This window comes from Schistocerca piceifrons, chromosome 4 (assembly GCF_021461385.2).
Source record: "Schistocerca piceifrons isolate TAMUIC-IGC-003096 chromosome 4, iqSchPice1.1, whole genome shotgun sequence".
In the NCBI taxonomy this organism is placed as follows: Eukaryota; Metazoa; Arthropoda; class Insecta; order Orthoptera; family Acrididae; genus Schistocerca; species Schistocerca piceifrons.
The window spans coordinates 515,276,013-515,289,928 of record NC_060141.1 but is presented as its reverse complement, the minus strand read 5'-3'; the positions used below and the strand labels follow the sequence as shown (position 1 = coordinate 515,289,928).

Sequence of the window (13,916 nt, the reverse complement as noted above, 5' to 3'; positions counted from 1 at the left end):
ATATAACATCAATGAGCTATTGCGAAGAGTGAAACTGCCTATATGTACCTTGCGATATCCTGGTAAGTGTGTATGCACAAACGCAGTTCCACGTACATGCCATCAAGTGAGCCATTGTCCTCAAGTTACAGGTGACCGTTTCCCAGCTGAAGGTCAGATATGCGCAAGGACAGTATACTGAGCTGAGAAGCGGCGTGTATCATGACGGCCGTGAAGAAGCAGTCCATCTGAACGCTGATTACAGCGATCTAGAACGTGGAGGCGCCCTGTATGGTGTAGGACAGCGCGTAAAGGGAGTACGGGCTCTCCTCCGTTAAGGGCAGCTGCTCGAAAGGCAATCTTTTGGCTTCGGGTGGCGCTGTAAGTGGCACCAGCGTCCATGCGAGGACCACAATAGCGTCGTACACGGTGAACGCTTTGGTAATGCGCCGAGCGAGCCTCTGGGCTCCAGCGGAAACCTCCTCGAGCTGTGGTCTTCCTCGAGTGTACTCCCTCTGACTGGTCACCAGGCCATCGAGCCATCGCACCAGGCGGCAGTAGGAACGCTCGTGCCTCAAGAAGAAGGTCACTTTGAGGACACCCACGATAACAACCGAGATGTTGGACAGAGCCAAGGTGAAGTCTTCCAGATATCCGTCCAGCGTGCAGAGATGGATTACGGCCTCGACGAAGTGCCCGAAACAAAGAGCGATGGCGACAGTCACGAGGCATCGATACAGCCGCGAACCCGAAAGGGGCCACACGCCTATCAGGTGCAGCATGCGCAGGTCGCACTTGAGCACGGAGCCCCCCCACCCGTGTACTGCCACGTCAGTGGCTGACTTTCTTCCGAATCCCAGCCCATGGGCGGACAGCAGCTTACACCAGACTGTCCACGCGGGAGTAAATACCTTTAGATTTAAGCTCTATTCCTCTGCCAGCTCCACAGATCGACAATGCGGAAGAGAGTCCTACCCAGTGGATGTGTTCTCCTCCGAACCATCACTTTTCGTACAGTGGAAACCGACGAGAGATCAATACAGAGACGGTAAGCATTTTTCGTTCACCGCTTACGTGCCGTCGTGCTGACGTCGATGCACCATAAAGAGAATTCCTAAACAGCTTAGCAGAATCTTGTTAATTAAAGGTGAATGGTGCAGTGACAGTAGTGGTCTTACATCACTCCAACGTACGTAGCTTAGAACATCTGCTATACGTTAACTGTTGTGTAGGAGTAACTAGAATTATATGCGGCAATGCATAAGTGATACATCCTGATACAGAGTTCTGCTTCGCGAGGTTTCATTACAATACCGTGCTCAACGGGAATATTACTCTCGGTACAAATCTTACTTCCCACGCCACAACGAGAAGATTCACGAGTGAATAGTTAACAAAACGCACTTAACATTACGTGTAATTACAAACCATTTGTAAACACAGCCTAGCTCTATACAGCTATATCTATATTTTAAATTGATTAATGAAACATTTTGAAATTCTGCTTCCTAATTTATGACGAAGAATCGTTGTTTCTCCGAACAGATGAATAGAAGATCGATAATTCAGCTGACTTTCCTCTGCTGTCAAATAAGTCACCTACGCGCTGAAGCAAGTGTATCTGAGTTCGGAGCTGGTACCGCACTAGACTTCATTTTACCTGTAAATAAAATCATAATGAATTTTTAGGAACACCGTGGAAGTAACACGCGATAGAGACTTAGTCCAACAGTCTCACTGCTGACATGAGGAAACAATCTGATTACAACTACACCTGCATTTAATTTTTAAGACGTTGCAATGGTTCGTCTTTTTCAGTATTATGTAAGTACTAATAACTGTAAACAAAAGGTCTAAATCGATTCTTGTTGTTAGATTTCCTTAGTATGTTTGAATCCCACGATAGTTATAAGAAGGAGCAACAACATTTTTACGTGTATTGCGTTTCGCTTTCCATAAACTCCAATAACATCTAAATAAGTTTCCTAGCCTATGGACTACTAGGCTACGTTGAGGCATTAGATAGGGTAACTTCTCCTAATTGAAGATTTTTTCCTTTGACAACCTGTGTCCTCAGTTATATGCTGGATATACCCAATATCTGTCTTCCTCTATATTTTTACCCCTGCAGCTCCCTCTAGTACCATGGAAGTTATTCCCTGATATTCTAAAGGATGTCCTACCATCATTCCCCTTCTTCTTGTTAGTGTCGGCTTCTCTCGCCGATACCGCGGAGAGCCTCCTCAGTCCTTACGTTATCAGTCAACCTAATTTTCAATGTTCTTCTGCTGAACCACATCTCAAATGCTTCGATTCTCTTCTGTTCCGGTTTTCCCGGTTTTTAAGTATAATATAATAAATGACGATGTTATTAATGCAAATGTAATGCAATCATTGAATGTAAAATAGGGGTGAAACGGAATTTATTTAAATTTCCCCGTTCCGTTACCATGAAGTCAGTGGTCCAAACATACATTCTCAGTAATTTCTCCCTAGAGATAGCATATCGAATTGTGTGACTGTCATTTTTTCAGACAAATTCCAGATTAGGTCAAGCGGAGAGCAATTTGGAAAACTGTGGAAAAAGACCTCTCTTTCCAGCACTTGTTTTACTGACAAGCGTAACGTTATAGCATCATGAAAATCTTATTCATAATAAAAGAAATTGAAGTGAGACCAATTTTTATTCAGTTACGGGAGAGAACTGATCCAAACAATAAGAGTAGCTGCATACGAGAGTAATGTGGAAGAACTCAGTGACTTACGTAAATGTACCAAGTATCCAATGATCATACAGTCACAATATTAGGCAGCTTTCTTTCCCTCTCATTCTAATTTCTGTCTTTTTTTTAATTTTTTTTATTACTTTCATGCGTTGTAAGCCCATAGTACAGAACAATATATAAACCAAAAATACAGGCCTTCAGATAAAAGGTGATGCGTTTGGTCGATTACCCTAAAGTGAGTACTTTGAAGTTAGACATTAAGTCTGAGATGAATATTTAGCTCCTTTATTGACATCAATAACTTACACTTTGGAACAGCGACGTAAGAACAGAGCAACTGTTACAGGTGACGACTGCAGGTCTCACGGCACATAATATGTTGATATGTCCTCTGGGATATCCATGTTGTTCGAAGATGTGAGACAGGAAGATTCTGCGAACTACACTGACGAAAAGAAATTCCAGCACTAAAAAATAATTAATGCGGAGTAGTAAAATTTCGGGAATACGTTTGTCTGGGTAACAAATTTAAGTGATTAAGGTTGCCAGATCACAGGTTAATGTAAGCACGAGATAAGCCACTGCAAATGTGAAATGCTGGTGCATTGATAGCCGGTGTAACCGCCAGAATGCTGAATACAAACGTACATCCATTGTGTTGTATAGTTGCCTGATGACAGTTTGTGTTGTACTTCGTTGGTCAATACAAGGATACATAGTAATGTTAGTGGACGACGCTGGAGTTGTTGTCAAATGTCGTTCCATATGTGCTTGATTGGAGACACAGATCTGGTGATCGAGCAGGCCAAGTCAACATGTCAACGCATTGTAGATTATGTTGGGTTACAAAAACAGTATGTGTGCGTTATCTTGTCAGAAAATACCCTCTTGAATGAGTGGCAGCACCGGAATTCGTTCGCTAACAGAAGGACATCGCCTGCAGCGGCTCTCTTCGGCTCGTGGCCGTATCGGTTGGCCAGTAGACGACTGGAGAACCGTTTTCAGTTGGTAAGAGCTGATGGTAGTGTTCGAGTGCGGTGCAGACGGCACGAAACCATGAACTTAAGTTGTCAACAAAGCACCATGCAAGCTGGTTGGGACTCCATACTTGTGTGGACTGTGTTTGCGTGGAAAGGACTAGGTCCTGTGGTCCAACTGAACTGATCATTGACTGTAAATGTTCATGGTCGGCTACTTGGAGACTATATGCAGCCATTCATAGACTTTACGTTCCCAAACAGCGGTGTAATTTTTATAGATGACAATGCTCCATGTCCCTGGGCCACGATTGTTCGCGACTGGCTTGAAGAACATTCTGGACAATTCGGGCGAATCATTTTGTCCACCCATCGAAAAATTGTGGGACATAATCGAGAGGTTAGTTCGCGTACGAAATCCTGCACTGGAAACACTTTCGCAGTTTTGGACAGCTATAGAGAGCGTGTGTCTCAATATTTCTGCAGGAGACTTCCAACGACTTGTAGAATCCTGCTGCACTACCCTAGGCGACAGTGGGTCCGGCATGATATTTGGAGGTATCCCATGACTTTTGTCGTCTCAGTGTGTCTGGATACTGCGGACAAAATTTGTTGCGAATAGAGTCTGTAATAAAGAAACAATAAATAAAAACCTCATGCCCGATGCTGCAGTTGTGCTGCAAGAACAACGAAAATTTAAGGGGGATGTCAGCGAGAAAAGTTTAGTATGGCTTTCAAATCATGTGTTAAGTTTGTTACAAGGCACGAAGTGCTCTCAATCTCAGATACTGACCAAGTATAATCAGAGATTTCAGTGCGGTTAGTTATGCTTCTTTATCACCCTCACCGCCAGGTAGTTCTTATCTCAAAAGCGCTTTTTTCCAGATAATAATCGATATGTGTACCAAGTTTGATTGAAAAGTGTGCAATGGTTTAGGACGTGATGATAACGAGACTAGACTTGTAGGTAAAGAAACTATAACAACAGTATTATAATTACGATGATGCAGAACAGCACAATTGTACATAATCGCCAGTGCACATGAAAGGAGTGGATATTTCAGTTTAGAAACTCCTGAGTTGCTGACGGATCCAGTTTTCTAATGTTCTGCACTTCCATGTCACAAATCAAACTCTGACCTTCCAAAGACTGTTTTATGGGGCCAAAGATACGCGTATCACATGGGAGCATATCGGTGCTGTAAGGAGGATATTATGAAATTTTTGAAGGAGCTCAATATTTTCTTAGCCATACATCTCGCCTCATAACAGTTATACACCGGAATATTAGGCACCGTGCGAGACACTGCTTTCTATATACCTCTTTCATCTCGCTACAAATTTGTGAAGCACGCTCCCCTTCTGCACGATGAAATTTGGTAACCGCTCATTGTGCTGATCTGTAGGAATTCATCATGCAACAGACTACGGAAATAACTCTCCAGATATAAAGTAATTGCTGCTCTTGTGCAACTGGGAGTAACAACACACCACCTCTCGGTAAAAACATTCACTGCTGGTATTACATACAATGCCGTTACAGTAAAGGTTTCCTTTCATATTGGGCATACCTTATACACACATACATGCATTTTTATAATACAGTAGCCTTTCCCCTGGAAACACGTGTTTTACAAATCTCCTCCCTCCCACCTCCATTTGTGTCCACGTCTTCTCACCCCTCTCGCTGTCCATTTCCTCCACTCCATTCTCTCTGTCCATCTCATCCTCCTCCTTTCCACTATCCATACCCTCCTCCCACTCTCTGTGTCCATCATCTCCTGTCCCTTCTCAGGCTGTCCATCTGCTCTATTTATCGTGTCCACCTCATCTTCCTCCCCTTTCTCTCACTATCCGTCTCCTTCCAACCCTCGCTCGCTTTCTCTGTTCAGCTATACTCGTCCACACTAGTAGCCCCTGTAAGGCATGTCGATACCTCCTGTACACAACGCATCTCTTCTCCTCTTTGTCCATCTTGTACTACTTACTCTCTCTCTCTGTCCATCTCATCCTCCCCTTCTGTGCATTCTCTTCTAGCTCTTTCTCTGTTCACTTCATCCTCCCTCCTCTCTCTGCTCAGCTGTCCCATCCACTCATGTAACCTCTGCAAGGTATGGTGATACTAGCTGAAGAATATGCCTGTTATGTACAGCAGCCTACAGGTCAGATGCAGAAATCCGTTTTTGGCTCATATTTTCTCTGCTCCTATTGTAGCTGTCGCGTTCTAGCGCTCCCCCCCCCCCCCCTCCCCCCCCTCCCCCCCCCTCCCACTGCTGATTCTTATATAACAAACAGTATATGTTGAAATCGAGCATACATTCATACAACCGGTATTACATGTATATAAGGATAGTTTTCTGTTGGAGCAAGAGAGTGAACTGTACTGGAAACGCTTTTCTGAAAGAAATGTCTCGGTATTTGATTTATGTGGTTTGTGGAGACCATGGAGAACTTAACTCTAGAAGGGGGATTCCAACACTAATTCGATTCTAGTATCTTATTTCTGTGTCGCTACTCTTCTACAAGTTAATTCCCAGGATTTTAATTATATATTCTTCCTGCCATACTGTATAGCCACACGAAGTGAATCTTTCTATTTATTATTCTTCTTGTGTTGCAGTTTTAACGTAGTTGTGCCATACAGCATAAGTAGCGTCTTCTCACTCATCAATATGTCCCTGTTCTCACAGTCAGACCGAGCGAAGTGGCGCAGTGGTTAGCACACTGGACTCGCATTCGGGAGGACGACTGTTGAAACCCGTCTCCGGCCATCCTGATTTAGGTTTTCCGTGATTTCCCTAAATCGTTTCAGACAAATGCTGAGATGGTTCCTTTGAAAGGACACGGCCGATTTCCTTCCCCATCCTCCCCTAATCCGAGCTTGTGCTCCGTCTCTAATGACCTCGTTGTGGGTGGGACGTTAAACACTAATCTCCTCCTCCTCCGTCTCACAGTCAAACATCGACGTAGTGAATTCTCATGGCTGTATACGACACAGTAAGCTTAACATCTTTGCTTTTCGTAAAGCGAAGGTGGAATGACGTTATCTTTCATTTCAAGTTCCAAGTGCGGCTGTACTTTATACGAACACTATCATAGTGTGCATTCTTATTCTATTTATACTAACAGGAATAACTTATGTAAATTGTAGGAGTACAGGTTAATGGAAAGAAGCTTCGGATTTTTCTTACAAATGCAATTTTTTGTTTGATTCATTCTCCTGTCTTGTTGAGTGATGGAGTGGCAAAGAGTTCCATCATTTATAAAATTGTAATTATTATGAATAGGTGCTTGAATTGTGAGAAGATAGTCACGTGATAAGTTCACAGGAAAGCAAACAACATTAACTCAGTAGCAATCGCACATAAACTACTTCATATGAAAAATCCTTATATCCAGCATAAGACAATATAGTCAGTTTGGCAGCTGCTTGGAAACCACGTCCTAGTATCTATTTTCTCTACGCTATTAGCAGAGGGTACCAAATGACTGAAGAGCTATATGTACCAGAGACAAACGCAACAACGCCATCGGGTTTCACTTTTCTGCAGTGATCTAGTACGTCGCGGTCAGAGTAAAACTTTGTATGTGACAGAAATACTGATTGTGAAGCTGCTAAGTTCACCAGGTAATTTATTTTAAAATGGCTACAAGACACACTCTCACTGTATCTAGAACTGACTGGTTCGTTGCTTGGCTCCATATGTGATGGAAGTGCCGTGGATGACGTCAATGAAGGTGTAAAATAGAGAAATGAGATAAATACTTGGTACAGCTGCAGAAAAGATGGCCTGCAAAAATTGTTTCCGGCTTTGCTGGTGCTATAGACTCTCTCATTTCTGCAAGAACCGTTTTGATTGATAGTGTTGATCTGAATGCTAGGAAACTGGAAGCCACTATAGTGATTGGAACGTCTGACATTCGTTCATAGTGATTCTCACTTTAGTATAACGTGTGAATATGGGTTATCACCCGCTTCATTACTATTGTATCCCGGCTAAACGATGACTCAAGCTCCACTTCAGATTTCGTTATCGAAACACTGGTCTGTATTAGGAGGCGCTCACAACATGTCAAGTGGTGCCCTCAACTGAAGCTGCTCGGGGTAGCCGCGATGTCAAGGGCGCCTTGCCACTGTTCGCGTGGCTCCCCCCGTCGGAGGGTGTGTGTGTGTTATCCTTTGCGTAAGTTAGTTTAAGTTAGATTACGTAGCGTGTAAGCTTAGGGACTGATGACCTCAGCAGTTTGGTCCTATAGGAACTTACCACAAATTTCCAAATTCCCTCAACTGCAGCGAGCGGTCAGTTTATAGGGATGTGCAGCGGAAGTGCATGTTCGCTTTGGATCAAGAAGCAGCTAGTGACGTCGCCTGAACTGATCAAAGAAACCTTCCGATAGCCTCTGGACTTGGTTGCGTACCTGATTTCTACTCTGGACTCTTTTGTGATCGGTTAAGAGTTGGTTCTGGGTTGTTGGACATTCTGGTTAAACTGTTTTTGTTTTTTAGTCTCTCATGGACTCTGACTCGGAATGTATGGTTTACAAATTATTTTATTTATTATTCTGTGACTACGTTGACTAAATCATTGTATTCATCCATTCAGGTGTCAAATAGTTTAATTGTCTTGTCCAAGCCATACTGGGTGTTAGTGATACTGTTATAACCGTTATCTGGGGTGGCTTTGTGTGGGCGGTGATTGGACAGAGGATCTCCTGGTGTGTTGGCGTCCCAGTCTGGCCCGGTCAGTGGTAGCGCAGATCGTGCACAACAGCTGCTTCTGTGTCAGAGGATGGGTTGTGTTCCTTAGTGATAGCAGGCTAGCCACAGAGTCGGTTGTTGTCCCCTAGAATATGGCAGGTTGCATCTTGCCCAGTGACAGAAGGCGGAAGGGTTCTCCATTCCAACCTTGGCACATCTGCCAAAGTGCCTGAGTGATCAAAGCAGCTGTCAAATGTTCGAGTTCCGGTGTTGGTGGTGGTGGCAGGTGCCTTATTGGTACGCTGTTGCAGGCTACGTGCTGGACGTCATACCAGAGATCAGCTGTTCGACCAAGACAGGATGACCAGAGGGGGTTTAAAGACATTTGTCCAGGGTTGACCATGTGGAAGACAGCACCTTCTGTGTCACACAGAAGCATCTCGAATAGGGGCCAGTGACCTAGGCCTAGTTGTTGCTACATGAGAGTGGGTCCCTCATCACCAGGTGATTGACTGCAGATGGCGTAAACCCTAATGACCCTGATGTTATGCTTGGCTGTAACTGTGGCCCATTTCATTTCACAGTCAGTGGGTAGACATGGTTTGGGCACGTGTTCTATTCAGTGCGAGAATGCCACCGTGTATTGCCGCACAGGAACAGTACTGTGGGTACATATATATATGTCGCCTTAAATCGACTTTAATTTGGACCACACGGCCATGCACACACTTTCGTGGATCATAACGGTCGCTACAAAATTGTCCGTGGCGCGAATTCAGAACCTATCTATGTCCAGTCTCAGATGTATTCGATAATATGTATGTGCATCAATTGTTGCAATCTTAAACAGTGTCATGGGCGGTATCTCAACAGAGTCAGTCACGGGACTGCTCTGTGCATCCTTATCTTACAAAGGGTAGGAATCCGAGAGCAAAGTAGTTTAAATTCGCACTTGGTCATCCAGATTTACTACTTGTGCATTTTGAGCTGATAATCAGAGCTATGGCTGATAGGAGAAATAGTAAATGGGGAATGTCTGTGTGATCATTCTCATAATCGACCGCGCCAGATATCAGCTTGGAGTGCGTGAATAACAGATTTTTCCGGATTTCCGGTAATCTCTTTAGTCAAATGATAGGAAAGTTCCTTCGAAAAGAACACCGTCCTTCTTCGTTTCTAGTGAGCTTAGTGGAGACGAAACCTTTAAGTCTGTTCTCCCTCCCGCCCTTCAAATTACACGACACTTCTCCGTGTGACCCCATTCACCGTTTCACGCATTCAAAGTCGGTATATTCATGATACAGCATTTCGTTTTCCCATTATCCCCGTTAGCATAAAATGTATCACAAATCATAATTGTTCTTTAGAAAGAGGTAGCTGAATGTAAAATTTGTGAAAACTATAACGACACACGTAAATAAAAAAAACACTATCGCGCTTAAGTACTGCAATTCTGTGACGTTCCCTTCGTCACCGTTAGATGCATGCAGTGTACGATTTGGAGTCATTGCTCAACAAGTTTATCCACTTACTCCTTTAATATGAAACTTTTTAAAAGTTTACGGCATAGGCTCTTTACAAAGAAGGAAAATATTGTACAAGAAACCATAGCTTCTTGACTGTTACGTCGGTAATTAAATTCGCCACGTTCCATCATATTTCATCAATAATATTTTCCTCAAGGCAATATATTCATATCAGTGCATACAAGTATTTTGGATATCTTTCCTAATGCCTCCGACCTAACATTATGCTGCTCGCCAGAGCTTTTCTTACCAAGAGTATTTTAGAGAGAAATTCTCCTAAACTATATGTGGTAAACACATTCGAGTAAATTCCCAGTCCAGATCCACTTCAGTTCCATGAGAGTTACAAGATCATCTTCAACTAATATATGGTTCAAATGGCTCTGAGTATTATGGGACTTAACATCTGAGGTCATCAGTATCCTAGAACTGAGAACTACTTAAACCTAACTAACCTAAGGACATCACACACATCCATGCCCGAGGCAGGATTCGAACCTGCGACCGTAGCAGTCGCGCGGTTCCGGACTGGAGCGCCTAGAACCTCTCGGCCACCATAGCCGGCTCAACTAATATAAATGCTTTGTCTACGTGTTTATTACTGTCGCTTCTCGTTGTTCCTTCTCAACGTACATTATTATAAAAGGCAAGTAGGAATTCCATAGCTTCAGGGTTAAGATGCCATAGCATGTCAGAATGTATCAAGGCCAGTCCAGCAGCGGTCTCGCGTGCTGAACGTACGGCTGTGCCCAGTTCCCACCTGAACAAAGGGAGGTTGTAGACTTCCTCACTGTTGAGTAGAAATAAATGCGTCTCCTCTCCCGAACTGCACGATAGGCGTGGAAACCTGGAACTGGACCCATGAATGATGTTACATCGCAAAAGGACCATGGTCTATGCTATCAAGACGGTCATGGCTTTCAGGACTCCACTGTCCCATATGATATCTTATGGACTTGACATACTCTTCCCAGATATCTTCCTCACTAATTCCCATACCGCAAGGACGGAAGTTGACCAGTTAGTGGACTTCAGAAACTTGTGCCATGACCGCTTTTTGTTGTCTGGGCTTTGCTTTCGCTAGCCATAAGGCTGCTGGATTCTCTGTCGATGAACTGCACTTGAATCTGCACAGCGCTGTCCCCTGTATAGCATTACGACACTGATAGTTCCACATGGAACAGCTTGCCTCCTGTGACGGCCTGACGACTTTTGCATACATTCATCAGTGGCAAATGGATCACATTGGTAATGTGACTCATCCAGTTTAACCCGGTACTCAAGTAGAGGCAACTGGCTATACAACGTCCAGATTCACTTGCAGAGCAGCCACTTGGGAGATTTTCTGTCAGGCTCCGTTCTTTTTAAAAGGCGGTCAGAAATAGGGAAGCGGTCACTGGAGTGGATATCGTCCACCACCTACTGGACAGAATCTACGAGAGCAGGAAACCAGACTCTCAGATCAATGGCTGAAAATGACCCAGTTGCTGTGCAAAAATATGTCAATGTGCCCTATTCAGCAGGTATATGCTATTCAGATCTTAATACACTTTCGAAACATTCTTTGGCAGGCACATGTTTACTGGAGCTATCGTTCGTCACGTACAGTAACAGGAGCAGGTATCGATAGTGAGATTTGCCGTTTCCGTCAGTGCTGACACATTAATTTTAACTGTGGGCTGTTTCACAGCTGATGCAATGATGTAACGAATGATGGGGGCTGCTTGGCTTTAAACAATTTCTTCATCACGTTCTGCCCTCCATAACACCTTCGTCTGCCCACCTCTTTTGTAAGACAACGACGTCCTCAAGCATTAGATCTTCACATGACGCATTTGTAATTGAAGGTGTTATGCAATTTAGCAACAACAGGATACCCACTAAATGAATTGATAAGTTAATGCACTTGTCCTGAAGTGGCACTTTTGAACAACAATATACCCTTACAAAGCCATTTGTAATGCTATCTACCCCTTTCATAATGTAACACACAGACACTTTAGCAAACATGCCCTTAAACCTTTTAAAAGTCACGAAAACATTTTGACAGTCCATTCCCTATCACGAGCAGCTAGGGTAACAGATGTCCAACTAGACAGAGCCCCACTAGCCTGGGTAAGCCTTGTGCCGCTGGTTCTCCAGAGGTTGGGGCTGTTGTGCCTAACTGCCCTGCATCTCATTGCCCTACTGAACACCTTAAGGTTAAGGGTTGATTTAGATAGTTTTGTATCGTTCTCGCGACCCAAGCGGCGTAGCCAAGATACCTGCTCACTGTGACACACAACATCTCACTGTGGTCGCTGAAGCACGCCCAGAGATTAATGTGACAGAGAACTGGCAGCACTCACCAGTACTCATCTCAGAAAACCCATATCCAGCAAACGAATGCTATTTATTATTAAAAAACAGTCTTGATCACGATTTATTTATTAAGGTGACCGGTTTCGACCACTACTGGTGTCATCTTCAGACCATTAAGTAGGAACCTCTTTCTGCTGGAGAAACGAATGCTAAGCTCCCTGCCTTAGATGCTTGTTATTTAGCATGACCCAGGAAACTTGAATATTGGAACAAAGCGATTCTGAGGCACTTTTGATATCAAATTGATATGTTAATAAATCGATAAATTGAACCAGCCTTCTCCCTACCCACCCCCTTAACCTATCGTTCTGCTAAGTGGTTTATGACCATTTGGTAATGGATTTATAACTCCCTGGGGATAACCCATCCTTCTGAGAAAATCCCATCCTCCCCTTCCCCTCTTCCTCCATCACCCTTTGGGAAAAGGGACACTTTTTCCTTTCACTCCTCCAAAATTCAGTTCTGAGCCCCTTTCTGTCCTCGTGGGAAACCCGCCTGCCTTCCCCTCCCCTCCCCCACTTCCGCCCTCCCCATCGCCACTTGGAATTCGACGCGAAACGACTGAGTCTGTGCTGAGCTGCTGGAGAGGAAGGATCTCACTACATGAAATCCAAATCAGTGTCATTTGATATAATAATATATTGTTCAACTTGCTTTTTTCTTATTTAACCAGTTTGTAAGAGACAGAGCTCCTCCCCTCCCCTCCCTCATTTTCCATGACAGTATAGTTGTAAGCATTTACATCTACATCTAGATCTACGTGATTACCCTGCTATTCACATTAAAGTGCCTGGCAGAGGGTTCAATGAACCACCTTCAAGCTGTCTCTCTACCGTTCCACCCATCGAACGGCAAGCGGGAAAAATGAGCACTTAAATTTTCTGTGCGAGCCCTGATTTCTCTTATTTTATGGTGATGATCATTTCTCCCGATGTATGTGGGTGCCAACAGAGTGTTTTCGCAATCGAAGGAGAAAATTGGTGATTGAAATTTCATGAGAACATCCCGTTGCAACTAAAAACGCCTTTGTTTTAATGATTACTACTCCAATTCACGTTTCATGTCTGTGACACTATCTCCCCTATTTCGCGATAGTACAAAACGAGCTGCCCTTCTTTGTACTTTTTCGATGTCATCCGTCAGTTCCACCTGATGCGGATCTCACACCGCACAGCAATACTCCAGAATATGGCGGACAAGCGTGGTGTAAGCAGTCTCTTTAGTGGATCTGTTGCACCTTCTAAGTGTTCTGCCAATGAATCGCAGTCTTTGATTTGCTCTAACCACAATATTATGTATGTGATCGTTCCAATTTAGGTTATTTGTAATTGTAATCCCTAAGTATTTCGTTGAATTTGCAGGCTTCAGATTTGTGTGACTTATCGCGTAATCGAAATTTAGTTGATTTCTTTTAGTACTGATGTGAATAACTTCACACTTTTCCTTATTTGGGGTCAATTGCCACTTTTCGCACCATACAGATGTCTTATCTAAATTATTTTGCAAGTCATTTTGATCACCTGATGACTTTACAAGGCGGTAAACGACAGCATCATCTGCAAACAATCTAAGACGGCTACTCAGATTGTCCCCTATGTCGTTAATATAGATCAGGAACAATAGCGGGGCCTATAACACTTCCTTGGGG

General features: G+C 43.7%; 1 protein-coding gene across 1 annotated transcript; it reads right to left on the bottom strand.

The window, feature by feature from the left end:
- Nucleotides 1-248: 248 nt before the first annotated feature.
- On the bottom strand, nt 249-761 carry LOC124795958. Its single transcript, XM_047260038.1, has one exon. It carries the CDS (start codon nt 759-761, stop codon nt 249-251), a length of 513 nt encoding a protein of 170 aa, XP_047115994.1.
- Between the last annotated feature and the right edge of the window lie 13,155 nt (nt 762-13,916).